Here is a 27,749-nt window from a genome sequence, read left to right as displayed (position 1 = left end):
AATTTTTTTTGTTGTTGTTGTTGTTTTTGTTCTTATTTATTCAGGGGAGGGGAAGAGTTTGTTTGAACCAATATCCAGCATTTAAATTAATACTAGAGGAGACACCCTTAGTAGGGTCTTCCTCTCCTGAGGAGTCTGCTAGCCCCATCCTGGCTGGGCTTGGCTTCACTGCTGGATCACAGTAACACATCTGTATTTATGTTCAGGCAGTAATGCACGCTGGCTTTCCATCAAATAAAGAGATGGTGTCATATCATCACTCCGTTTAGCATGCTTATATACTTTCTATGAAAAATGAGTTGTGTAATTATCTTCAGTCCTGCAGAAACATTAAGTTTTAACTGTAGAGGCTGCTGGGAGTCTGAAAAACTTTGTAATTAGCGCCATAAGCTGCTGATTTTCTTCCCTAAGTAAGAGGTAGTTAATCAACATTTTCGTCCCTCCTGTGGCGTAGTTTTGTTTCATAACCAGCCCTTCTCTAGACTGCATATTGTCTTTGGTTCTTTTAGTGCTAACCTCAGGCTTTCTCAGCCCTGCTTGGAGGCTCCAGCTCTCTCCTGACAGTCTGCCTGCTGCCTCCTACCTCATACTTCCTACCTAAGAGCTATTACTTTGGAAAAATAGACAGATTGAATTCAGATTGCAGTAAGAATTTGTTTTAATCCACTGCTGCCTACCATTTCCTAACCTAAGTGCAATGCAGCCCTTACTACTGTGGTCCCAGCTACACGGTTTCCTTCCATTCATCAGCGGGACATTTAAGTGCGGAAAAGCTTTGGCTGAAAAGATGGTATCAGAAGGGCAGTGTGAAGCGAAAAGCTGCTGTATTAGCAACATCATCCAATCCTTGATTATACTGTCACTAGTTGCCGAATCTGTTTGTGAAGTACCCAGGGATTTAAAAAAGCCACGTGCCTGACAGATTCCAGTCTGAGCGCTCCAGTTTGAGCGTTTCTGTGAAGGGAAATGAGGGCCATTGACTCATTTGCTTAAAAAATTTGGCTCTGCAAGAGGAAATGGCCAGCCCTGCACGCTTCCCCTTCCCGTTTTGTTAGCTCATGGCAGAGGAAGGAGGTACGTTGTTCTGAAAGTGGTGAGCAGCACTGTGGCAGGACATGAGTGGACAATCAAGACTACTAGTCTAGTGCTGTTTCTTGGACAGTTGTCGATGATAAGGCTTTTTAAACATGAGAAGTTCATATAGAAAGTGTGATTTTTGTTAGAGATCGCTTGGATATTTCCTTATAAATGATTATTATGTGAAACGCTTAGGAAATGGTATGTGGAGGATTCTTAATCAAACAGCGCTGTTATTTGCTACAAGCACTGGTATACGCATAAATCATTAGAAGTCACAGGAACTGATTGAGGAGGATAGCTGGGCCTGCATCACTTCAAGTGAAATCTCTATAGGATTTCTCCCATCCAGCCATGCAGTTTATCAAAAGGAACTTCACAACCGTAAGCGGACACGTGAGATGTTTAGGATTTACACAGTTAACTAAGATGAATGGTTTTGAGAGAGGTGTGACCTGTTACTGCAAGTCAGTCCATGGATGAAAGAAAGTCAGGCTTCTGTTGTTGGAAGATTCATGTAGTGCACTGGTGTGCATTGCCTCTGTAGGTCTCTAAATTCAACTGCAGCTGCTTTGTTCTCCTTAGATGCAGTTCCTTTGTCTCATAAATAAATTTGTATTTTGTTCCCTTACACAAACTCAGATGTTAACCCAGGATGCTGGGTTAAACTGTCAAAAAACTTGCAGAGTTCCCAAAGCACCTGTGTAGTTCTGCAGGTTTTGATTAGAGTTAATGCTATCTGTGAATGTTCTGTGCATGTACTGACACCTATTTATTTCTCCTGTGTTGCAGATCGGACACATTGAAGGACATCCAGAGAGGAAAGGGGTCTTTCCAGTGTCCTTTGTACACATTCTGTCAGACTAGTAAAAACAAAAAATCCCCAAACTTGAGCATTGCACATTCTTCATGCAAGACGGGCTTTTTAGCAAAAGCGAACGCTGCTGCCTCCCTGTAATCCTGTGCACAATTGTATATATAGCTGCTGTTACAAATTAAGAATTCATTTAAATTTCACCTCATGAGGTTGAGTTATATGTATTGTAAATATACTGTGTTATTCTGCCTTTGCCAGTATTATGGTAGCCTTGGAACCTGGCACGCCTTATTGGGTTTGTTGAAGCCATCCTTGGCATCTAGCACTTACATCTCTGTCTATGCTGTTAAAAATACATATGAACTGCCAGCTTTCCAAACATAGGTGATCTCCATCAGCCATGTACCTGTACAGAAATGACTGTTCCTAATAACTCGGTATTCTCAATATACAATTAGCAGAAAGTTAGAATGAGTGAATGGTTTTGGACGATTTATAAATCAGTCTGCAGTTTATAAGTGTATGCAGTTTACAGCTACGAAACCCACTTTGTTATTTATTTAATATAGTGCTCAGTTAAGTGTAATTATGAAGACAAATATTCACTGACTTTACAGATAACAGTAATGTTTTATGGTGTGCATACAGCATTTCATGTTTATATGACGTGGACCTATGCCAAACTGTGATTGCAGTTCCCCTGTGATATTACCTCACTATGAAAAGTTACAAAATTATTTCATTCAAAAACTTATTTTAATGAGAATTAGTCATATTGTACTTTAGTAGGTATATGTGAAATTTGCTGGTTTCTTTCACGGGATCCTTAGTAACCAAGGACTTATATAAAACGTTGACTGTTGACATTATGCATGCATTTAGATGCTTACTTGAAACCTGCCTTTGTACAAAAGTAGTACTGTAGTTATATAGCTACATTTGAAGAAAAGAAAAAACATTTTAATTGTTATTCAGATTAATGTGAGCTTGCAACCGTATCTGTTCATAGCGGAATTGGCTCTTTGAAATTGATTTGTGGGTTCTTTTTCCTCTGTCTCCAACCTCGCTAAAAGTCAGTTATCTGAATAAAATTTCTTACGTGGTAAAATAAGGATAAATTTAAAATATTTTTAATTGCTTTCAAAAGTGGAAGTTCATGTCTGACCTGTCATGCATTTGGTCAGGCCGTTAGCGCTGTGACTCAGATTGCAACTATCGAGTTGTTTGTATGAGAGTTCACGAAGCAGTAGCTGTAGTAACCTCTCAATTCAAAGCACCAGCTAGTAAACATTATTATTACTATTAGAAAGCTGATTTGTAGAAGAATCATTAAAGGCTGCATTTGACCTGAGGTTTCTTGAAAGTTGGTATAAAAGATGCATTGCCAGAAAACACTTAAATGTACTGCCACAACTTTTCATTTCCTGTGCTACTTTCAACATTATTCTCTTTAGCTTTGACCCATAATGCAGTTGTGTGTTTTTCCATGGTTTGTCTGTAGCCGGTTCCATAACGTTCATGTGTAGCTTTGCGTTCCTTGCGTTAAATGTTATGTTGGCTTCAGCACCTGGCCCTGTGGACAACAAAGCAGGTTGTCTTGGCTGCATGGAAAGGTTTTCATTTCATACGAGCACATTTCAGGCTTTCTGAGAGCTTTCATTTTTAATTCAGTTTTACTAGACTGTAGTCAGTGAATATTTAATTCTGTTTGTGGTTAATGTGGAAACAAATAACGTCCGTGGTCCAAAATGGTCCAAACCCCAAATGGAGAAAACGAAAACAAAGATATCAACTGTTAATGGTTTTATCATCCGTGGCAAAAGCTTATTAAACAATAGAAATAATGAAAATTGCACCAGGAGTGAGCGAGCCTGCTGGCATCCGACCTTCAGTATTACCAGTTCCAGTATTTCAGACTTGACTCTGTTTTCTATGGAAAGGAAGTCAGGATTTGCATTTATTTTAGCGTTCCATTCTATCCATTAATACAATGTTTTAAGTTGCATTAAAGAACAAAACCTATTCACTTTTTGTGCTCAATTGTATTTTTAAATGATCTTGAAATAAACTGATAAAAGCGAACCGTATAAAGAAAATCTAGGCATGTAAAATTATGTAGAATCAAATGTCTATTCTTTTCTACGCTCTTTAAAATAGTATACATATGCATTTTATAAAATTAAATGCGTTCCATCGGGAACAATAGTTCTGTTTATTCTGGCTTATTGTGGGTCATAAGAGATCTGAAAATGTATGATATTGACTGAGTTTAAGTACAGTGTTATATTTGAACCCAATGAGCCACTGTCTGCAATTTTGTACATGACATAGTATTTGGAAAGTCTAAATCTTTATGGAGAACTAGCTGATAAGGGGCTGGGGGTGGGCAGGGGAAGGTGCCCCCCGAGGGGGAAGTATGCTCTGCAGATGATGTCTTATTTACTGTTGAACAACAGTTGCTATTTATTTTTTTATTGCATAGTACATCAACATGTACAGAGATCAGATCTGGTTGTGCCACTAGTTAAAATCTTGACTTCTCATTGAATGTTAAGGTAAAACATCAGTACACGTGTCTATTCACATGTATTTAATGTGACAGTTTTTCGAGTACTGTACGTGTTAATTTCTACTTTTTTAATATTTAAAATTGCTTTTAAATAAATGTATTCAGTTGATCCCAGATATCTGAACAAGGCCCTTTTGTCAACTGGAATACTGTCCAGGGAGAAAGTCTGGATTCCACACAGGTAGAACTTCAACACTTGAAACGTTTCTCTTGAGTATAAAGCACCCCTCACATAATGCAATTAAATGTGTTTAACAGTTGTTAAATATGGATGCAGTTGCCTTTATATGGTGGAAAACTTCACCCACTGAAGTGAGCATCAAAAGCACTTACTTTGTCCGTGAGTTTCCATGTGCTTTCTCTGTGGCTTTGGTAGGCGCTGTGTAAAGCCCACTGTGCTGGAGTTGGCCCTTCAGCTTGGAAAGAGCTGCCCAGCATGGCTGCACTGCCTTCCAACTCTGTGAGCAGGATTCCTAAACCCAACAGCAGCCCTCAAATGGACTCGAGCACTACTAACCTCTCCTGTGTGGTGACCTTAATACCTTGTGTTTTAGTTCTGATCCACCGTTTGGAGTTTCTGACTCAGTTCTTGAAGGTTTCTCAGTTAACACCCAGCTGCTCCAACAAGTCACTTGAAATTACTTTTCTCATCTTTTAGCCAGAGGAAAGGTTGTGTGTGGAGAGTTATCAGATCTGGTTTGGATCAGAAGTAGCAACTGCAACAGCACAGGGCTCAGGAGACTGCAGTGGTAAGATAGATTCCTGAGCACTGTTCATAGCCTCTGTTCTCCATAGAATATTCTGCTTGGTTTTGGGCTTGTTGACTTATAAGGGTTATGCATTCTGTGAAAGGGGGAGTGAAATACAGGGGAGGGAGAACAAGCAACCTAGTTAAATGGTCTGCTTATGTTCATTTTTTACCCTACTGCAGTATTTCAGATGTTAGCAATCAGAGATCTGCTGACTTAAATAACCTTATTCTTTATCCTACCTCTATTACTTGTTATTCAGTGACGTGTAATTTCCTTTTGCGAGCCAAAATTGAGGTAGATATTCCATATACTGCTGGGGAGCTGGAGAGGCCAAGACAGGCCTATGCTTGGAAAATACCCCGGACATTCACTGTTTTTAAGGCACACTTGGCTCATAGTTGAACAGAGACTGGTAGTCAACAGCAGTGAAATAGGCACAAATCTTAAATATACAAAATCTCTGTAGTACTCTTCCCTCCAAACACCAAATGCTCCAACGTGATTAATATTATTTCATAGTTTTCAGATGCTTCCCCTCGCCCTGGTCTCTGTAGTTCTAGGTGATATCGGACTTGGGTGTCAATAACAAACAACTTTTCCAGCCTTCCCAATGCACCACCATGATCCAAGTTGGTAACTAGGCCATACACCCTGACAGGTAACCCTGCAAAATGTTGTGATCCTCTCCGGTGTAGCAGTTACGATGCTGGTAGGTATAACAGTCTACTACAGCAGAGCCTACAACTCTAGGCCACGCATTGCCTAAAAGAAGGTATCTCATGACCTCTGCTTCTCTCACTCACCTGCGGATTTTAAAGTTTTTCACATAATGAATTTGTTTTATTTGTAATAAAGCTGAACGTGTATGGTTGAATACAGCCACTAATTACCTTTGTGTCACTGGTCCCAGCTGAGTCATCTTCAAGGTGGTGTGTAAGCCAACTGGCTCAGCCTTCCTGATTCCTAAACAAACAAATTTGTTCTGTCGTTCTTTCTCATTAAGAAATATTTAGTTGGCTTTCCACTTAATTCTGGACATTGGAAGACTGACTCCTCACAGGAAGTTGCTTCTACCAATCTCCCAAACCAAGGGTATTCAAACACTAACATGTTGTGAATGTTGATGTATTTACTGTTACTTTGGATATCTTCTCGCATGTGTAATTAAAGCAATAATATTACCCAGATAATGAATCAGTTTTAGATAGGGAGACTTGCCAGGACATATAATTGAGTTCTCTTTGTAGCTGTATGTCTTTACAGCATTGTTTTGAAAAATCACCAAAGTTTTGGGGTGCAACAAGTTTTGTGCATCTCTCCCAAGTTACATTAGAAATATCTGTTGCGATTTCTCCTTTTGTTCAGCACAGCTTTAATAAAGCAGGTTAACCTCCAGTGGAAAGCTGTTCCTGTGGCTGTATTTATGCTGTGGATTAAATGCATCCCAATCCTAACCCCAGGAAACAAAGCAGAGTTGAGCTGCAAGAGGTGGGGAACTGACTTGTGTTCTGTGTTCCTGGATCCCCAGACCTGAGGAAGCACTGGGTAGACTCTGAGCCTGTCTGTGTGCCTCATGCTCCTTCTGAAGGAAAGTATAGGAAATAGAGTGGCCATCCCTGGAGGTGTTCAAGAGATCTGTGTAGTGATGTTGGGGGGCATGGATTAGTGGTGGACTTAGTAGTGTTAGGCTAATGGGAGGACTTGATCTTAAGGGTCTTTTGCAACGGAAGTGATTCTCACCATTCTATAGGTGGGTAACTCTGGCACTGGGAAACCAGGACATGTCAGGTGCAAATGTCCCCTTAACGTACAAAGTTCAGCTTCAGACCTCAGTTTCTTACAGACAGCTGAGTGGTTTCACTCTTGACTTTAAGGCTGTTGGGGATGCTCTTAAGAGAGTCTTATTTTAGCCATACTAAATCGCAGCCAGAAGCTTTTCAGTCACTACAGAATGCACACAGGACTGTAAGATATTCTCATCTATATAGCTGTAGGCCTAAAATTTTATCTAATACAATTTCAAGTTGTGTTAATGATACTTCCAGAGCTATGGAGAAAATGATTGGAAGTGATTTAGAGCTCAGCCATCTGCTGTGAGCGCTCAAGTTTCTTCTTAGAGAAGCTGGCTGCTGTTTGTCATCTTGCACTTCAGCTCACAGCCCCCTGTGCTGCAGCGTGCGTGGGACCTGTGAGCTTGAGCTGGTTCTCATCAGCTGGCATTCAAGCAGCACTAAAACTGATAGTGTGTCAGTGCACAGGCTTTGCCTTGTTCCTCTGTGGATCACAGAACAGACCCCAGTGTAAGCAGCGAGGCGGGCATCTGCTCCAATCTTTTGTAATGGTGGGGGCGAGGGACAAACAATTAGTGATGGCCATCACATCTGCCAGTCTCACTAGAGCAGAGGAACAGCTACTCAATGGTGTGCTGTACTGCCTGACAGCTGAGCATTTGGAACAAGCTGCAGACTTACCTGGGACTTGAAATCCAGCTAACGCAGCTGTGCAGTCCCTGCCTGTCTGGTCTCAGCTCAGGCATTGTGTGACTCCTCCTTCCCCCTTAACGCTTGTTACTTGATGCTGAAGATCCTTTGCTCGTTACTTGTGTGTAGATCCTTTTCTTCTTGCATTTTTTTCTCTGAGGCCTGAAGATGCTTCAGTTAACGCCAAAAACTCAGATATCTGATTTTCTTTTGTAGCCAAATCATGTAAATGATTCACCCTTGAGCACTCAAGGCTGCCCTAGAATGGCTGCACGTAGACATTACTTCAACACATTCACCTCCTTTCACTTCATAAGGTAGCATTAACCTGGTGTGTTTTTTTGGTAACTAATTTCCTCAGTCTGATTCCCAGGAAATACTGTATGAAGAGCTTATTGCAGCTGTCTGTAAACTTAGAATAGCGAGCAGTAGTGTGCTACAGCTCCAAGTCCGAGGCTCAAACCCAGCTTAGTAATGGCTTTTGTCCCTCCCTTCCTCCACATCCCTGCTGTTGTGCTGAGCTGCAGGTGTCCAAGCAGTAAGCAAGCTTTGGTTCCTTCCTGAAACTGTCCACCATGTTTAAGCTGAGACATTTTATTGAGTGGAACAAGGTGTGTAGTGCAACTCGTGGGACATTGTGATAGAAAGGCAGATTTATGATCCAGGATCTTCCTTAGTCCTTGTCTTCCTTATAGGAATTTGGGGTACCTCTGTAGAAAGCTACTGGAGAGGAAATGCTTAAACTGCCTCTATGGAATGCTGAGCTTATGAGGGTATCTTAGTGGCTAGGATGGCTGGAGAGCAAGGAGCTGCCAGTGTTGAGCTCTGCGTGAACCAAAGCTGGGGACTTCTAGGACTTCTGACTTAGAACAAATCTAATTGCTTTGTGTGCAGGGTAGCTTACAAGAGTAGAAGGGCTGAAGGGAAGGAGCATGAGCACAATCATGGATACTTTTGAAAGATCAGAACTCCACCACTGACGTGAAGATCAGTGAAAGGGGTGGGCAGCTTTCTTATGTGAGTCACACACTCACCTAGAGCTCAAGTACTCTGTAAGTGATGAGAAATGCAGGTCCCTCGTGTGAGAGAAGCAACGAGACCTTCCAGTAGCACTAACGCCAGTCAGACCCTAAGAGCAGCTGCTGCAGCTGAGCACCGTGAGGGAGCAGAAGGCTCCTGAGATGGTGTGAGCATGAGCTTGTGGCTGTAATGGAGGAGGTGCTGCTGCTGCACAGAGCCTACCTTGGGGCTTAGCCACAGGAGTGGCATCTCTGTCCTTCTACATGACTTCACAACCTTGAAAACCACTGCACACGAGGCACAGGGTGGACGATAGACAGGATTCATAACCATTGTGGACGCTGCGGAGGGTCGTGTGCCACAGCACAAAGCCTTGCTAAAGCTGCCAGGAAAGAGAATCCCCAGCAAACTACTGCCAGTAAAGCCAGGCAGAAAACTGCCATTTAAAGAAATTACCTTAAGAGGTGTTAACCTCTCTAATCCCTACCCCTTTCTGAAATGGATTGGTGGCCCAGAACAACAGCATCTGTTGCTGGAGGGAACAGCTCATGTGCACCCTGAACAACTCTTCACCTGGTCTGTGTGGATAGAGGTGGCTGGCTCCTGGGTAAGTCCTCCCTGTTGCAAGCAAGATGCAATTCACAGTTGGCATAAAACTAAGGAGAAACTCTATAAGGTGCCTCAGGGATGTTATAGGATCATTGAGTTTGGAAAAGGCCTTTAAGATCATCTAAGACAGCATATGGGACTGCTGTCACTAAAATGCAGTACCTGACACTTGGTCTTGTTAAAGCTCATACAATCATCCTCAGCCCACTCATCCAGCCTGTCTGGATCTTGATTCATTCTACCTGCATCAAAATGCCTGAGCAGCTCCAGAAACGAAAGGAGCTGTCTGGGTTTGAAGGAAGCTTTGGGTGGGTTTTGATCAGTGGGGAGGATCAGGCTCAAAGACATCACTGCGGTGCTTCAGAGACAGTCAGCGGGTGCTGGATCGCTCTGCTCGCCTCCATTTTCCGTGCTTCCCAAGAGCCCCTGGCTGCCCTGGTGTTCTCTGGAGCATTGGGACAAGGCTGGGACCGCGCCCGGCGTCCTGGCACGGAAACCAAGCAGACTTGTGGGGACACGTTCAGCTCAGGGCTTTGGCTTTGGGGCCGCGCCCCAGCTTGGGCACCGGCAAGCCCCTCAGGCTCTGCCTCCTCCAGGCCCCATTTCAGTGCCTTTCCCAAGGGCGGCTCCGGGTCGAGGTTCCGCTGTAGGACATCAGCGAAACGCTGCCCCACGGCTGCGAGGCGGCCCCGGGGGCTGAGCCGCCCGCTGAGGCCGCGCCCCACCCGGGCGCTCGCGTTGCCCCATCGGGCCTGGGGGCTTCGCAGTCCCTCCTCGCTGGGCCGAAGCAGGTGCGAGGGCGGCGGGGAACGGGCCGGGCGGCGGAGCGAGGTGCCGGGACCTCCTCTTCCTCCTCCCCGCTCCGCTTCCTTTTATAGCGATGCGGCACGGCGCTCGCAGCCCGCCGCCGGCAGCCAACCTGTGGCAGTGACGCCGGCAGCCGAGGCGGAAGGCCGGGCTGCGAGCTGGGCTGCCCCGCTCCAGGTAGGAACCGGCCGCGGGCTGAAGGGAGCCGCCCCCGGGGGTCGCTGAGGGATGGGGCGGGGGGTGCAGCGCCGCAGGGCTGGGAGCGCGGTGTGCGTGACGGGCAGATCGCGGGGCTGATCCTCGGCAGCCGCAGCGTCAAAAGGGACGAAGTGGCCTCGTTTGGGTTCGGTGATGCCCTTGTGCAGGGCAGGGGCCGGGCTGCGGGCTTCGCAGTCGCCGTCGTTGATGCAAATATCGCACCTGTCGCCCAGCGCGCAGCGGAGCCGAGGGGGTTCCGCAGCGGGGACGCGGCACTTCCCGGCCCGGTGAGCGAAAACCGCCCCCGCTCGTAGGAAATGGTGGCGTTTCAAAAGGGTTCGTGGTGAAATCGAGAGGAAGCGGCACAAAGCGGCCCCCAAGCCGTGGCTCTGAGCGGCTGCGGGGCACCGGGCTGCAGCACCCGCCCGTTATGTAGACATTTGTGATGAGCGAATCGCTCTTACACGTAGACGACCCCAGCAACGCGCGAGGGGTGCGGCTCAATAGGTGCTTCATTAGGCGTGTGGTTCCAGCCTTTTCACCTGAACCCCAAACCCAGCAGCGCTCTGAAGAAATACGGGGTTCCATAGGAGGTGCAGTGCAGCACCATCTTTGTTTCAGTGCTTGGCCCAAACCCGTGTTACTGAGAGGAACTGGGAGGGTGCTGGACCCGGAGCCTGGTGCTGCTGGGCGCAGAGGAGCTGTGTGGGGCATTGCTTCCTTAACCGAGATCGATAGTCCGGGTTGTTCAGCAAGCAGCACGTACCATGGATTTTCAATAACGTACACGGTGGTGCTTGAGGAGAAAAAATAATTAGGCTTCTTTCTGGGGCTCTAAATGTCGCAGCAGCAAGAGGAGGTGATATGCTGAGGGCCTCCGCATTGCCCTTGGGGTGTGCAGGGCATGGCTGCTCTTCGCTGTTGCTTTTACTCCGAGGTGTCAGAGGCTGAACAGTGCTCACAAGAATAAAGGCTGCTGTTCAGCTGAGACACTTCCTGTGCTTGCTGGGGAAGAACATGAGAATTTTGAAAGCACGAGCTTATTTCCTGTGAAGAACTTCTGCTGAAGTGAGGGGTAAAGGATGGCTTCTGAGGGACAGCTGTGGGATTTAGACAGCAGCGTTGGCACCTGGCAAAGGGACCGAGTGCTTCCTGTCCAAACCTGTGCTGAGGAGCATCGTGTGCTCTTGGTTCACCCAGAGCAGGAGGAGAGCTCTTTTCCATCTGCTGCAAACAGTGCTCGGTCAGCACGCAGCCAGGCTGATCCGCAGGCACAAACTGGCTGAGGCTGCATGTGTGCTCCAGAGGGTCTCCTGTCCACCCAAGCGAAGGGTATTCAGGAGTGCAGTCCCATCATGGCTCTGCTCTTGTAAGCTGAAGGTCATTCCTGCAGTGCCTGTCCCCTAGGCTAGCTCCAGCTGAGACCTACCTTCCTGATCATCTGGTTTAGGTTTTCCTTTAGTGTTTACTGTGGCTGTAAACTTGCTTATCAGCTGCATCACTGCAGGCATGCAGAGCTGAAGTTCCACCTGGAGCTGAACCAGGCTTCCGACCGCTGTGCAACCTCACTCCTTCCAGTGTCTTACAGGGGACTATAAGAAAGAAGGGGACAGACTCATTAGTAGGGTCTGTTGTGGCAGGACAAGGGGAATGGTTTCACGCTTAAAGGTGAGTCATTTAGATTGAATGTAAGGAAGAAGTTCTGTATAATAGGGGTAGTGAAGCACAGAAACAAGTTGCCCAGAGAGGTCCATCCTTTGAGATGATCAAGGTCAGGCTGAATGGGGCACTGAGCACCTGCTGTAGCTGTAGGTATCTCTGTTCACTGCAGGGGAGTTGGACCAGATGGCCTTTAAGGTTCCCTTCCAACTCAAATGATTCAGTGATTCTGCAGGAGCGTGGTCGTGGGTGTGGAGGTGGCCTTGGAGCAGCCCAGGCTTCTGCAGTGCAGCTGTTGGAGCAGGGCTTTCCCACCTGCAGCCAGGCTGTGCTTGGTGATGGGTGGTGAGCACACTGTGCAGTGTCCAGCTCTTCAGAACCATTTGTTTTGCACTGTGCTGTGTGGGTCTGGATGTAGCATGGCTTTTCTTTCGGTTCTTGAGCTGCATCATCATGCAGATGTGCTCCTGAAAACACTTTCACCCTGAGTTTGTTTATTTATTCATGTATTTGTTTGGGATTTTCAGTAGAGGACACGTGGATACAGTTCCTTAATTTTCTTTCTTCTCTGGAGATGCTCAGAGGGAATGTATGCGTGACCTTGTGGAATGAGGTGGGTTAAATGTAGCAGATATAGCTTTGCTTTCCATTCCCAGCATTTTTTTATATGGTACAGATGTTTTTCCATCGTAAAAAAAAAAAAAAAATCCATTAAAAAACAAAACCAAGCACAAAAAATGCTGCTTTTCATATCTGCTTTGCAGAAATGCTGTAAGATCTACCCCAGGGTATCTAGAGAACAAACTCTTGTTTTCTCAAAGGCCTGCTGGGTAGAAAGGAAGACTAACCAACCTCCCAACTGCAGCAGTGAAGGAGGAGTTTTATGAGTGTCAGTAGGACAGTCTTTGTCTCAGCCTGAACCGGGGGGGCCCTGTTGCCAATCCTGAGCACAAACCTCTCGGCTCTGCAGCTCTATTTAAGAAAAAATCAGAGGCAGTGGATGTAATCTGCACTATGAAAATCTAATCTGTGACCTAATTTGTTGTGATACCATGAAGAACCTGTCAGGAGCAATCACTGTAACCCGTGGAGCAGACGCTGCTTTCCAAGAGCTCTTTGCATAGCAGCCTTGGAGGCAGCAGTGCCGGGTCGAGCGTGTATGTCTGAAATCCTCCACTCCCAAATTTTAGGGTTAATAGACAGACAATGCTCAGCTCACTTTTGTTACTCTTTAAAAATGAAAGTGGTGCAGGCGGTCTTCCTGTCTGTGGAACAACACGGACTGCTTTGAGGTATGAGGAAGAAAATGAGCTCCAACCAGAGCTGGACAATCTTGTGTGCGTGCCATAATTGCTGTTTACCTGGTGTTTGTTCCTTCTGCTCTGCTGTGGCACACGGGCTGCTGTCTTGGTGGGTGGTTAGAAGTGTGACTTGTGCGACTGACTGCTCACCTTTTATGGGCTGATCTCAGAGATCTGGTGGGGCCTGTGTTAACAGTCACGGTGGGGATGGGTTGATGGTTGGTCCAGATGATCTCTTAGCCATCTTTTCCAAACGTAATGATTCTGTGATTGTATTCTGTGATCCTGTGTGTTACTGAAACTGTAGTGCTGACAAGCTGGTTCCACAAGGACAAAGAAGGAAGGTTTTACAGGTTGGGAATGCACGAGGAATATGTTGATATGCTGGAAATGGTGTCCGTTGGTCTGAACACTGCTCCATCTGAATGGGAGAAATCTGAACCAAGGAACTACTGCTCTATCAATAACTGACAGCAGAGCTGGGCTTCCTGTGTGATTGTTCTAGAAATAACAGTTCCCCTTTTAAAAAATGTTATCTTTAAAGTTCTTCACTTGAAAGTACTAAATTAAAACGTGCAGGGGCAGTCTATTAATAACAGCTAAAGTTTGTGTCTGTGCTTAGTGAGATGGCATCATTCCATTGGGGCTTGGAGAGCCTCCTGGTTCGTAGCATACGTTAGACATATGCCTGCATAGACTACACGTATTAGCATAGTATTTTGTAAGTTCTGTGCCCTTTCACCCATGCTGGGCACTCAGTGCTCATGTTTCTATGTATTATTTGTTGATTTTATTTCACTCCGGGCTTTTCCCTCCACCCACTTGCTTCCTCTCCCAAACAGTTTGCACTTAACCAGTTTTTCACATAGCCTTTATGTACAGGATTGCTGCCTCTTTAGATGGACGCAGCTCTTTGCAATCCTCTCATTTCTGCAGGAGAGGGGAGATGGGTCTGTGGGTGAGAGGAGGAGCAGAGGCAGGGAGCAGATACCTACACGTCAGGGGGATCCTTTCCCCTCTGCTCAGCCCTGCTAAAGCTGATTGGAGCGCTGTGTCCAGTGCTGGTACCTCCAGTACAGGCAAATGACCTGGATATACGAAATAAAGTCCAGCATTGGGCCACCAAGATGGTCAAAGGACTGGAATGTCTGTTCTGTGAGGAGAGGCTGAGAAAACTGGGACTGTTCAGCCTGGAGAGTAGGAGGCTCAGTGGGATCTCATCAATGTCTATAGATATTTGAAAGGAGGGTACAAAGAAGTCAGAGACAAGTTCTTGTCAGTAGTGCCAGGACAAGAGGCTGTGAGCACAAACTGGAACACAGCAGGTTCCTTCCATCGGAGCTGTGGGAAACATTTCCACGCTGTGCAGGTGACAGAGCCCTGGCACAGATGTCCCAGAGGCTATGAGGTCTTCTCCTTGGAGATCTCCAAAAGCTGCCTGGATGTGGTCCTGAGCACCCTGCTCTGTGTGTCCGTGCTTGAGCAGGGGGTGGGCCACATGGACCCAGAGCTCTCTACCAGCCTCAACTATGCTGTACTTGTAGGAAGGTGAGCAGCAGGAAGAGGAGGTATGGGATGCTTTTACTCCTCTTGCCCTAAAACAGACCAGCAAGTGATGGGAAGCAGGACAGAGGGAATGAAAATAGTAGAGGAAGGATGGCAGTGTGTGAATTCCCATCGTGTGTGTGCATAGCTGTGTAAGGCAGGGCAGTAGGCTGGCTTGTGTATAGAGGGTGGGAGTGATGTGCCAGCCCGAGGCACCTATAGCAGAGTGCAGCCAGGCTGGTGGCCTCACTCCCTTCCTCAGTGCAGCACATTGCAGCTTGATACCATCTTTTAATGGGTAATTTTTTTCCATTTTCTTATTTCTAACAAAAGTTTCCCACCTCTCCTTGGACATGATCAGTTTCTCAGCTATGCAGGGTGCATATGGCAGCTTACAATCCATCATAAAGAGAAGAAAACCCCATGAAAATAGCATGCCTGTAGGTTTAAATTAGGCACAGGCTAAAATTAGAAGGAACGGGCCTATCTGTGGCTATGCAAATAAGCTGATAATTAATATTCATCTGACTGCTGAGGAGGGCAGGCAGAGGTTTGCAGCTTGCACTTCCTTGTCCCGCTTGTGTCCTTGCAGCCTCTCTCCTCTGCAGAGTTCTGCCTGTAGTTAATGGAGAGCTACACAAGAGCTCTAATGCTGTGCCAAAGCAAAGTGTCAGCAGTGGTTGGTGTTTTTTGCCGCTCCAGTTTATTTGCCTGAGTGCCATGAATGGATGCACCACACCGGGGTCACTCATCTCCAGAGCCCATACGGGGCCTGGTTCCACCTCCCATTTCCTTGGGGGAGAGAAGCATCCCCCATACTCTCGCTCTTGTTTCATTTCCCCAGATGTGGTTCACTTTGCACCACTGTAACTGTGTTGCTACTAATGGGGCTGCAGTATAAACCCATTGCTGGAATAATTCACGTTACAAGAATAACTCTTGGTCTTCTTGGTTCCTGGCAGGTTCTCTCTTCCCTTTACATCCTGCCATCATTTTCACTTGCAGCGTGAGCCATGCAGACAGTTTTATTTGCACAAGTTAGGGGGCAATAGACTGGTAGGAAAGAGTGGAAGCTTCCCAGTGGAGGGGAAGATGATAAGAAAAAAGGGATCTTGAATAGCTGGGGAGGGATTCAAGGCCAGGTTGGTTGGGGTCCTGGGCAGCCTGAGCTGGTGGATGGTGACCAGCCCACAGCAGGAGGTTGGAGTTAGCTGATCTTTAAGGTCCCTTCCAACCTAAGCCATTTGTTGATGCTATGACATCCTTTTTTGCCCGTCACAGAACTGAATAGGGCAAGTTCTGCCTTTGAAAGCTTAGGTGACAAACTCCATGTGAAGTACTGACTGAATGACCAAATATGATCTGCTGTGCATCAGTAGCTTCATGTAGCATCCTGCTTACGTTGAGGTGTTATAAACTATGTCTTGCATGTAAATATGCTTTATTTTAGGAATGGCTCCAAGCTGCAAAGTTTGTACCAGGACTGCTTGTACCCACAGCTGATCATACACCTGGTTATTGGTGTTACTGTCATTGCTCTTAAGAGCAGAGTTTGCTTTAGGTTCTGTTGCACCTGTTCTAGGTCTGCTGCTACCCAACAAATGCTTCTCCTGCGGAGCACAGCAGCACAGCAGCCAGTCTGAGACAGCAAGAGAAGGGGTCCGGGTCCTGGAGGAAAATACTGTGCTCAAGTGAGCATGTCATGTCCTGTACCTCTGCCCATGCCAGCAGTGTGCTGAAGTGCAGAATCCCGTGGCTTTTTCCTTGGAGATCCAATACAAAGCCACCTAAAAGATTATGGGCCATCAGCTACTCACCACTGCGCAGGGTTGGGGTTGTTCCTGGGCAGTTGTTTTCATAGAGCTAAATAAGGTCATTTACATATTGCATAGGGTTTGGGGCTTTTCTACTTCCTCTTGACTGTGCTGGGTGCTGTTGTTTGTGTGTCTGTGAGGAAAGTATCATTCTCACTTAGAGCCTGAATTTGTGCAACTTCCTCTGAGCAGCGGCTCCCAGAAATGCAACCACCTTTGGGGAAAGGGACCTCAGAGGGGAACTTACAGAGTGCTTATTCTCCTCTGCTGGTTCCTCATAGGCGAGATCATAGCCTTGTCCCTCCCCTGTGTGTTGGAAATCAAACCCTGTGTTCTGCCCCCAGTTAGCCTGTTGTGCAGCTGTGCCAGTTCACAGAATCACAGAATTGTAGGGGTTGGAAGGGACCTCTAGAGATCATCGAGTCCAATCCCCTGCCAAAGCAGGCTCCCTACACCACATTGCACAGGTTGGTGTCCAGGCGGGTCTTGAATATCTCCAGAGAAGGAGATATTCTCCAGTTATACTCCAGTTAAATCTACATGCTGGTCAATGCAAAGTGCTGGTAGTTGGTCCAGTTGCTTGGCCAGGTCTCCTAAGTTGTCCTCCCTTCTTCTGGATGGTGCCCAAACCAATGCTCAAACATCAGAAGGTGAAGTTACATTTTGAGCCACCAGTTGTGGATCTGTCCTAAACATCTGTTTAGATTGTCTTTTGCACAGTGAGCTCAATAGTGGCTGTGCTGCAAAAGTGGCCAGAGCCCAGCCTGGAAGCCAGATGAGCTGCCCCCTTTTAGTGCATTTTGTTTTACTTTGTGTACTGTTGGTTTTTTTTGGGCTCTGGTCCTGGAGTGGATTGCACTGACATCAGCAAAACGCTGCCAAATCCTCCAGGTGTTCCTCAGCAGGATCAGGGCTCTTTGGAGATAAAAGCGTGCAAAAGAGGTATTTTTAGAGGTCATTAAAACTTGATCCTTTATCTCGAAGTTTTCTTTTGCCCTAAACACCACTACTGCAAGTAAAATAGGTGAATTTAGGTTCCAGCCTCATCCAAAGATGTACCAGTAAATACAAAGAACTTCAGAAATTGTTCTTGCTGTCTCCGACGTTGCTTTAAACTATTGGGTATACAGACATTAAAAGACACTTGATGAATGCGCTCAGCATTCCAAGCACACTTCTCTTCCAGCGCCCAGCTGACCTCAAATCCTGAATGAGATGAATTTGCATTTGTTTTTAAAAATATCTCATTTTGTGAATCAAAATGTCAACACTTCTGAAAACGGTCCCTCAAGAGACGTTTGTATCTCTTGGAGTTGAAATGGATGGATCAATTTCCCATTAATACTAAGGGTGTTTAAAGGACAAATTCTCTGCCTACTGCAGTGAAAATTTACCCTGAGGTATGACATTTCACCTTCCACCGAGTGCAAGATAGTTGATTATAATGGACTGGAATAGCTAGATGTGCACATACAGGTAACAAAAGAGGGTGAGCATCACAGAAAACCTTATCTTTCCTCATATTTCTTTTTTGCTTTTTTTGGCCATGGAAACTTGCATGCTCTTCGCAGTTTATATTACTGCTCTACTCAGAAACTACTGCACGAATATCAGCACAGTTTAATTGCGTGCCATAGAAGTGCAGGGTAAGCCCTGGAGAGTTTCCTCTCAAAAAGGCATGAAGAAACTGAGCAGCAGCCACAGTGCCCAGTTCCAGCTTTTCCAGTTCCTATACTGGACCACAGAGCTGTGAGCCTGTTCATGTTTTGCTTGCCCACAGGGCTTCACCACAGCTAATCTGTGCTCCTCAGCGCAGCTCTGGCTTGTGTTAGAAGAAAGGAGGACAGCTGGCAAGCTTCAGACCCCTCCATCTCAAATGAAACATGGAAGCAACCTGCAGTGAGCTATCAGCCAGCTGAGGTAGAAAGTATGGATGCAGATTGTTTAACCCTAAGGCAAAGCGGACCTAAGCCTGCACTGAAGGCATGTTTATATGAGTTAAGTTCCAACATAACCTGGGAGAACACACCATAAAGTTGCACCATGATGTCCCTCCCATGTGCTATCACAAATACCAGGATGGAAAAGCACCGGGAACTGAATAAAAGATCTTTGGTGTCAGAGAGCCTTATTCAGTTCCCTGTCTTCTGCTGCAGGCCATCTATGTTTCCCAGACTGGATTTGATGGCTGGACTGTTAGGTGCATAAAGAATTAGCTGGATGGTCTCAGCCAGAGGAGAGTGGTCAGTGGCTCTGTGTTCAAGTGGAGGCCGGTCACAAGTGGCATTCCCATAGGGTCAGTCTTGGGACCAGTGCTCTTCACCATCTTTATCAATGTCATAGTGGGATTCAGTTCAATCTCAGCATGCTTATGGATAACACCAAGCTGAGTGGTGTAGTTGACACAGAAGAAGGAAGGGATGCCATCCAGGATGACCCGAAGGCTTTGAAAAGTGGGCCCTCAAGAACCTAATGAGGTTTAATAAGGCCAGATACAAGGTGTTCAACTTGGAGAAGGCTGTGGGGAAACCACGTAGCCTTTAATATTTGAGGAGAACTTATTAAATGAAGGGAGACCAACTTTTTACTCAGGTAAAGGACAGGACAAGGGAGAATAAACTAAAAGAGGGGAGATTGAAGTTAAATGCTAGGCAGAAATTCTGTATTCAGGGGGTGGTGAAGCACTGGAACAAGCTGCCCAGAGAAGTTGTGGATGCTGTCTCAGGAGGTGTTCAAGGCCAAGGTGGGGTGGTAGTAAATCTAAAGCTGAACTGCCAGCCCAGATGAATCCTGCTTTCTGCGTTTAGCAGATGAAACATTCTTCAATCTGCCATGGTTTTTTTTCCAGAAAGGATCATTCTGTTCCCGTCTCTGTGAATTTCAATTGAGATTGCAGTTTGAGTAGGAGCGGCTCCAAGATGTAAGTAAGTGTCTGATAGGAATACCGCTCCCTGCTTCAGGAGGCCCCAGAAGTTCATTAGATGTTTAATAGCTTCCAGTCGGAGCTGTGCTCGATGGATCTGAACTGGTGACCGAGAGGGGAAAGGTTCCCTCGCACATTTACAAACCCTGAGGCATCTGTTCCCCAGACGCAGATTTGTCCAATTTCCCTACACCACTGATGACCTGCCCTGAAATGATATTCGCATTCCCTTAGGAAATCCCTTGGGCTGATATCAAGTAGATAGTTATTTTTGGGTCCTTTCCCAGAGAGAGAGTGCACTGTATTGCTCCAATCCCTACACACCAAATAAATATATCATCAGACTGTAGTAAAGGACCAAAAAGCTTTATTGAAGGGGAAACATTTGATTAATAATTGAGGATAGCTCACTGTATTGTTTTGGAGCCAAGTAAAGCTAATAGAGCTTTTCTATTGCAGAGATAAAAGAGTTAGAGTATCAAGACTGAATTGATTGCAACGTTTAATGGGAACATAAAATTCAATTAATGAATTGCAATGGTTAAATCTGCATTAAAGTGAAATGTGTGTCTCCCAAGCAGTGCATTAAGCATTTTTAAAGATTACAGAAAGTAAACAGAAAAGAACAACAACAACAACAAAAACCCCACACCTCATTGACGTGTAAATACTTGTGTATTTTTTTTTTTTCCCTGGGGAAGAACCCAGTGTGACCACATTTTTAATCCATTTATCCTAAAGCTCTGGGTGCATGTGTATGCGTGTGCTTTTCCCTCAGCACCTCGCAGAATTAAAGCCTTCCCAAGACATTGATCAGTGATTAATTCTGACAGAATTCTCTGATGTCTGTCTGCGGTGTTTTGTTGCAGGGAGGACTGTAGTGCAGAGAGAACAGGCTCCATAGATGTGTTTGTGATAAAGGCTCTGAAGGAGGAGAGTCCCCAGCTGCTACGTGGATGAACGTTATCCACCCCACTTGCAGCTTCCTAATTTATATGTATATTCTCTATTTCTCTACAATAACGGAAGAACATACAGTATTGAAAAGGGAAAACTGAATCATTGGATAGAATAGCTGAACTTCTGGTGGGTGGGGAAGGTTTTAAAACGCCCTGCATTGAATAACTTAAAGGTTTATTCTGCAATAAACCAGCAGCCATTCCTTCTCATTGACAGTCATTATGTTCTAATGCTTTCTCCCTTCGCAGCCTTTTTAAAGCCATCCATTTGTTCTTCTGAAACCTTTGTCCAAGTTGAGCATGATGCCTTTCCCACCCAGAAATCTTTCAGTCTTCTTTCATGGTCACCACTCAATCTTCTGCTGGGGACACATCCCCCCCTTGACCATCTGGCCGCACTTGGGTCCTGTCTGAGCACAGCCCCCTCTGTGCTAAACCCAGGCTTGTTAAACTCATCTGCAAAACCTTTGACGAGCTCAGGGCCAGAATCTGTCATCCGAACTGTGGTGTGCTATGCCTTAGGACAGAGGTGACCCCATTAAAAGCACTTGAAAGCATGCATGCTTAGGAGTTATGTTCATCTGCTCCCACGTGTTTCCCCTGCTCATTTCACATCCATGCCAGTCTTCACTGAGCAACCCGTAGACATGTTATTTTTGCCTACATCCATCCCTCCCATCCTTTAAAAGTATAGTTTAACAAATAAGTAATTGGGATTAAAGTAAAAATGGAAACAATAGGAGCATGAAGAGGTAGTTATTATTTGCCTTTGCTTGGAAGAGAATAAGATGGAATTAAGAAATAAAAGGTCATGTCAAGAGCATGACTTAGTTTTTTACATATGAAGTTACTGAAATTTAATGGTAACAATTTTGGTACCACTGACAGCCTACTGAGCATTCACACTTAATAGAGCACAAGAAATCCAAGGCCAGAAAAATAGTCAAAGCTCTTCTGAGTACAGCCTGGTATCTCACAGGAGAAGACTGTTTTACTTATTCAACTTTTCTAGTTCATTTACTGCCTGAGACAGGAATCCTTTAGTGTGATGAGTACATAACCGCCTATTAAAAAAAGAGCTTATGATGCATTCCTGTAGAGGCAGCGTGGTCACGGTGGGAAGCTGCTTGTTCTGCTCTGATCAGTACCAAACTGTACCTCAGCTGTGACTCAGGAATCCACACATCTCGAGTGGAACTGCATCCAGCTTGGTGTAAGCAGAATATTTCCCAGCCCATGCAAAGCGTTTATCAGCTGTATGTGAAAGAATATTATCTTTCCATTCATTGAGTGAGTTCAGAATATGCTTAAGTAATCGAAATGTGCAGTGTCAGCTTTGCTCCCTTTTCTTGCTAACTGAATATTACACAGCTGCACTTGGTGCTAGATTTAGCCCTAGGTGCCATGTTCATGCTCAGGAAAACGGAAGAAAAAGATGTCTGGTGTGCAGGGTTTCTGTTGCTCAACAAAGGAAGTGCGAAGTGCATGCCTAAATGCTTTGTTTTACTGCAGCCTTCATCAGCTCCCAGCCTGTCCCTCACAGATTACAGTATGGGAAGAAGTCCTGGCTTTCTGTTTCCTCTGCTAGCACATTTGTCTTTGCAGTTAGAGAGACTTTTGCTTATATGAGCAGTATGGATTCCGTTGCTGGACTCAGGCTTCTTAAAATGATCAGTCTCAAAGACTTCACTTTGGATTGGGGAATTCTCCCACTGATAAGATTGCTGCTATTGAAGTCACTGGATGGTGTACAGGAAGATGCGTATGAGGGGCTTCTTCAACTTTTTTTACATACTGCAGTTATTTTAATGTCTGTGGCTTGCAGGAGCACGAAGATCATGGTATAATGAGATGCACAAGATGAGTGTAACATAACAGTATTTTAAAGAAGGAGATACAGTTGGTGAGCCAATAATTCAATCGTTGTCTTTTTTTCTTCCATTATTCAGCAGCTTTGTACTTAACGTCACTCAGATCATAAATGAAGTTTATAGTAGTTCAACTGGATGTTACCAAACTAGTCCCAAGCTCTGCTCAGCTAAACAGAATACTACATTTCAGATGGGAATAAACAGCCAGATCCTTACAAGGACAGAATAGCATCAGAAATGACACTGCAGCCCTGTGAGGTGCTGAGCACTGTCAGATCATGGCCATGTCACCAGGCATTAAGGTGACCCACAGCAGGGGATGCAGCCTGGGACCTAAGTTTGTCCTTGCTCCCACCACTGTCTTACACTCTTACACTGAGAAGTTTGCATTCTATGTTGTATTCTGAAATTGGCCTCTCTGGGACTGACTCTCTAGAACCTTTCCCTGAGGTGCTTTAATTAATTTACCAGTTTCCCTGCTGAAAGTTTTCAACATCCCCTGTGATCCAAAGAGGAAGCTAAGTGCCATTGCAGCACAGGGGTCAGCTGGGACAACACGAAATGGTCCCTTGACGGTGCCCCTTGGTAATAACTAGATACAGACTAAAAGTCACTTATGAACCAGATGCTGTTATAAAGGTTCCTAATGACAATTGGGTTAAGCACTTTAGGAAAAGAAGGGGGGAAAAAAAGAACAAAAAAAAAAAAAAAAAGAAAGAAAGGAAAAGTGAAAAAACTGATGAATACATCGCTACAAATGATGTGATCAAAGTGAAATACCAGTCTCATGCTCCTGAGGTAGGTAGAATTCTCAGTTAAATCGATGAATATTTGTTTCCTCCAGGGTGGCACAATTACCTTTGCTTAAAATCAAACAAAAATTGGTTTCTCTTCCAGAGAGTAATGAAGCAGTCTGGCTTTCTTAAATATTGCCTTTCCTGTTCTCTGAAACATTGATTCTGTCCATTAACTGGAACAGCGCACCATTACAATGCTGATTGACCTGAAGCATTCTGTGCAAAAAGAGGCTGGTGCAGAGCTTCCAGCTCAGATGCAGTGTTTGTTTCCCGTGGTGGTCCTGGTGGTCAGCTTTGTTTTATGAACTGACTTGACTGAGGGTTTGATGGGAGGTCAAGTGACATCCTCCATCACACCTCAGTTCTGCAGCCTATTCTTACGTAGTGAGGCACTTAAAGATGCTGCTTAGCTGACACCCAGAGTAAATAAGTGCAGTGGCATTTGGGTGCCTTCAGAGAGAAGTGATGATCCAGTACCTTGAAGAGATTGTTGCTTTGCCACTGCACCGAGTGAATCGAAGCAGGCTTTTGCTGAACATATCACAAATAGTCAGTGCATTGGGTTCTTCTTCACATCTGAGTGCCATAAGCTGGAAACTACAGTCAGTGGCCACAATGCTGACTTTGGTAGTGCTGGTCTGTCCCCACTGCTTGGCAGGCTTCTTGCTGTCCAGCTGACCAGTTTGCTAACAGAGTTTTTTAGCAGTGCGGTTACACAAAGTACGGAGCACAATGGTATCCATGCATTGGATAGAGAAAAAATTCTGTGTTTCACAAAAGAAAAAAAAAAAAAAAGCCTGGAGATCTCAGCATCTAATGCTGTGTTCTGCTCTGTCCTGTAACAGGTCTATTACTATAATTTCTCTTTCAATTTTCAGCAGATATAAAATATGATTAAAATAGAAGCTGCACTTCCTCTTTCTACCTTCCCTTATGCTTACTGGTCTGCAGTCTTCTTTCTAATGCAAGCTTAACACCTGCCATTTTCTTTTTATTCCTCTTTTTGCCTCCTTGTCTTATATGGGTAAGCTGCATTGCTGAGAAAAAGGCAAGAAAATGAAAAAACAAAAGAGCTTTATTTTGTAAAATCCCCGTTATCTTTGATCACAGGCCAACACTGTGCTCTCCTGCGTCATTTGACTTAAAGGAGCTGTTTATTAATTGAGTGTGTGTTACAGCTCTTAGCTGAGATCATTTGCAGGGAGCAACTGCATCAACATATGAGAAAGCTTGAAAATAAGCTCAGACTTTGTAGAGGCAGAAAAGGAGACGACTCACGTAGTTAGTCATGTGAAGTGACTGGGGCACAGCACTGGGATACAGTCATTTTGAGGCCAGAGGAGCTGTATCCACAGCCCCATCCCTGGAGACACTCAAGCTCAGGCAGGACAGGGCTCTGAGCAACCTGCTCTAGCTGTAGGTGTCCCTGTTCAATGCAGGGATATTGGACTAGCCGGCCTTTAAAGGTCCCGTCCAACTCAAACAACTCCGTGGTTCTGTGATTCTAAGTTTCTCCAAGTGTAAAAAGACAGAACTGGAATGCATTGGTTTCCCCACTTGCCACTTAAATATCAAAATGACCTTTGAGGGAAAAAAAGGACATGTTGAGATTACAAGTGCTTGTCTCTGTGCAAGTGTAAAACATTGTAATTGTTTGCTCTTACAGTATCTGGAAGCACTTGAGGCATCCTTGCAAGCAGGGAATGATTTGACCTTGGCTTTTTGTTTTGTCTGAGCTGTTTTGAAATTTATGTTGATCATCCATATTTTGTTGCAACTGTTTATACTTCTGAAGAGCTACATTTATATCAGAAGGTTTCTGCTACCTAAAATGAGAGCCCTAAAGGACACTGCAGTGTGAATGTGACTGCTTCTGCAATCCCTCATCTAAGGTGAAGAAATCTGGAAGGGGGAGGGGAGAACCTGATCTTAGCTTTATCTGATCTGAAAGGTGCTTTGAACCACAGCAGTGTAACAGAGGATCTATGCAAAGCTGCTGCTGTTTTCCAGTCTCATACATATATCTGTATGGATATAGGATGCTTACCATTTTCATCCACAGAATGGTAAAGCTGCTGCTGTTCCCCCACCATACAAACAGCGCTGTTGCCAATGGACAGTGCAGGCTGTTGTCTCTGCTGAGTACAAATGAGAGAAGATGACTTCCTTTTTTACTTTGGACTTCCCCCCCCAGGCTACCATTAAGCCTAAAAGTAGTGGTTATTCTAACTGTGCATGGTACCCAAGGGCAGCTTTGCTTCTCTATTTTAATTCATCTGTGTAGCTGTCTACATCTAAAATGAATTCATCTTTTGTCACTGATGCACACACACACACACACACACATATACTAGATGTGCGTTTCCAGTAGTGCATTTGGAGCTAAATAATCTTTGCTCTGTGAGCCTGTTCTGACCCATTTTCTCTCAGTTTACTTACCTGGCAACAATACTCCAACTAACAAAACCATCTACAGGTTTAGGAGCTTAAGAGCACTTTTGTTCTATTAACACTCCTAATTTTACAATACTTACTGGCAAATATCATCTCTTATTATTATTGTCTTTTTAAGTATTTATCACAGTAATAACCTGGTAAAGTCATTTTCTATTCAAAAGGAGCACTTAAGAAATTAAAAGCTGAGGCAGAACTAATAGAAAATTAGTGGGTTTTTATGTCATGCAACATTTTCCAGATTGTTCAGTAATTTTTATGCTTCACTTATTATATGGGATGTGGATGTCTTTTATGCAGCTGCTGTTAAATGCTTAGGTCCTGGGCACTCTTGTACTCCTCAAAGGGGAGAGATCCAACTCAAGGGTACCTTAAAATTAAAAAGAGTAAATATTGCTATAAAACTGCTTATAATAGCTATAGGAGAGGATGTTTTTTCCCTTCCCCTCGCTCCCAAACACTGCAAACCCCAGGTAGTGTATAATGTTACGGCCATCAAAAATCGTTCATCCCTGAGGCTGACTGTATTGTTTCCTTAGCTCTGTATAACAGAACAAAGTTCTTTGTAAGAGAGGTGCATTAAGCTGAAAGATGATGCATCCAACATAAACTTGGAGCATGATTCTGCTTCCTTTGAATGCAGCTCAGTGGGACCTGGATCGCTCCTTGCCTGGCACACAGACTGCTGACTACAGAGACGAGAGAAAATGTGGTAGTGACCTGCTGGCATCTCAGGGAGGAGGCTGCATCCATCTCCTACAGTGCAGATTTTTTATCTGCTGATTGCAAAAAATTTTTTCCTGCAGCAGAAGTGAAAGGTCACGTCAAGCACTTGAGTTCAGCCTATCCACCTATACAAATCAAACACAAGCAGAACTGGGACTTCTGGTCTTCTGCCAATCTGCTCGTAAACTTCTGCTGTGAAAATCTTCTCTCGTATCTTCTTGGACATCTCACCTATTTGTTCAATCTGCACTAACCTGTAACAGCCCCCCAGGCTTCTCTGAGCACTTTCCCTGCTTAGGTGGAGGCAGCAATTAGGAACGTGGTTTACCAGCCCTGGTGTTGTCTGAATGCTATTTGAGAACTCAATTTACAGTGTAGTGAATACTTCTGATTGCATCAGGCAGATTATAGAGCTAGTCTGCACTCACAGCCTGCATCCTATGCATCCCAAGAGGCTATTTTATCCATTTTACTTTATTTTTTTAGGATTATTAAAGTCGTATTTCTTATCCTAGCAAGTTATGAGAGAAACTGAGTTCATCAGTTTAAGTTAATGTATATACAGCTATGAAAATGTAAAGAGAAATACGTTATTGTATATAAGTCTCCAAAGTCCTTTCCATTTTTCCTCTTTCTCAAAGTGGGTTTGGGGGAGCTCAGCATTCATTCTTATTTTACAGCTCTCAAAGTAGCATCTGGCTTCAGAAGAGAAAGTAGCTGATGTGGTTAGACTTTCAGGTGGCTCGGATTGATTGTGTGAGGTTTGAAGGAGAGCCAGCACCTGTTTTGTCTTGGTTGTATCTGTGCATTCCTGCTGGCTGTCCTGCTCATTCTCAGAACCGTTCCTAGCGTAGAGTATGTGGCAGCACCAAATTTTCAGAGGCAAGGCCTTGAAATCAGGAGTTGCTTTGTGTTCACTGAACTAGTTATTTTGTAAGGATCAGGTGAGCAGTCTCACATGCTGTAAACTGAGCTTTGGCTTCTTCAGCCATTCGTTGTGAAAGTCAGATGAGACTTCATAGAATGTTTGGAAAAAATCCCTGTGCTTTTGCAAATTAGAAGTAAAGGTGATTTGGGATGTGCATCCTCTGCAGTGACTGGTAGAGTCACCATCCTTGGAGGTGCTCAAGAAACTTGGAGATGCAGCAGTGAGAGACATCATTCAGTAGGCACCATTGGTGGTAGGCGGATGGTTGGACTGGATGATCCTAGAGGACATTCCCAAAGATGCATGTCTTGCTGGCTTTTTGTTTCAGGATGTTCAGCCTTAATCCTTAGCCCAGAAAGGCCATTACTAGCAGAGGTTGCCCCTTCACACATGACAAAGCCCCAGGCTGAGGCACTCCCAGCTGAGGTTTCATAGAATCATAG

The 27,749-nt window shown here is 44.9% G+C and overlaps 2 protein-coding genes across 10 annotated transcripts in view; both read left to right on the top strand.

The window, feature by feature from the left end:
- The window catches only part of ASAP1 (ArfGAP with SH3 domain, ankyrin repeat and PH domain 1), a 153,089-nt gene extending 148,510 nt beyond the window's left edge, over window positions 1–4,579 (top strand). For all 9 annotated transcript variants that reach the window (XM_015856318.2, XM_015856317.2, XM_015856316.2 and 6 more), the window contains one exon: window positions 1,870–4,579. In XM_015856318.2, coding sequence (XP_015711804.1) covers window positions 1,870–1,944 — 75 coding nt within the window. In that variant the 3' untranslated portion in view covers window positions 1,945–4,579. The remainder of the gene's footprint in view (window positions 1–1,869) is intronic.
- Window positions 4,580–9,477: 4,898 nt separating this feature from the next.
- Window positions 9,478–27,749, top strand: part of LOC116652412 — a 29,918-nt gene continuing 11,646 nt past the window's right edge. The window contains exon 1 of the mRNA XM_032442599.1: window positions 9,478–10,308. Within this exon, the coding sequence (XP_032298490.1) occupies window positions 9,478–10,308 (831 nt within the window). The remainder of the gene's footprint in view (window positions 10,309–27,749) is intronic.

The sequence above is a fragment of the Coturnix japonica genome, chromosome 2 (genome assembly GCF_001577835.2).
Source record: "Coturnix japonica isolate 7356 chromosome 2, Coturnix japonica 2.1, whole genome shotgun sequence".
Lineage (NCBI taxonomy): Eukaryota > Metazoa > Chordata > Aves > Galliformes > Phasianidae > Coturnix > Coturnix japonica.
Note: the sequence above shows the minus strand (reverse complement) of the source record. Positions and strands in the feature narration are given on the sequence as shown.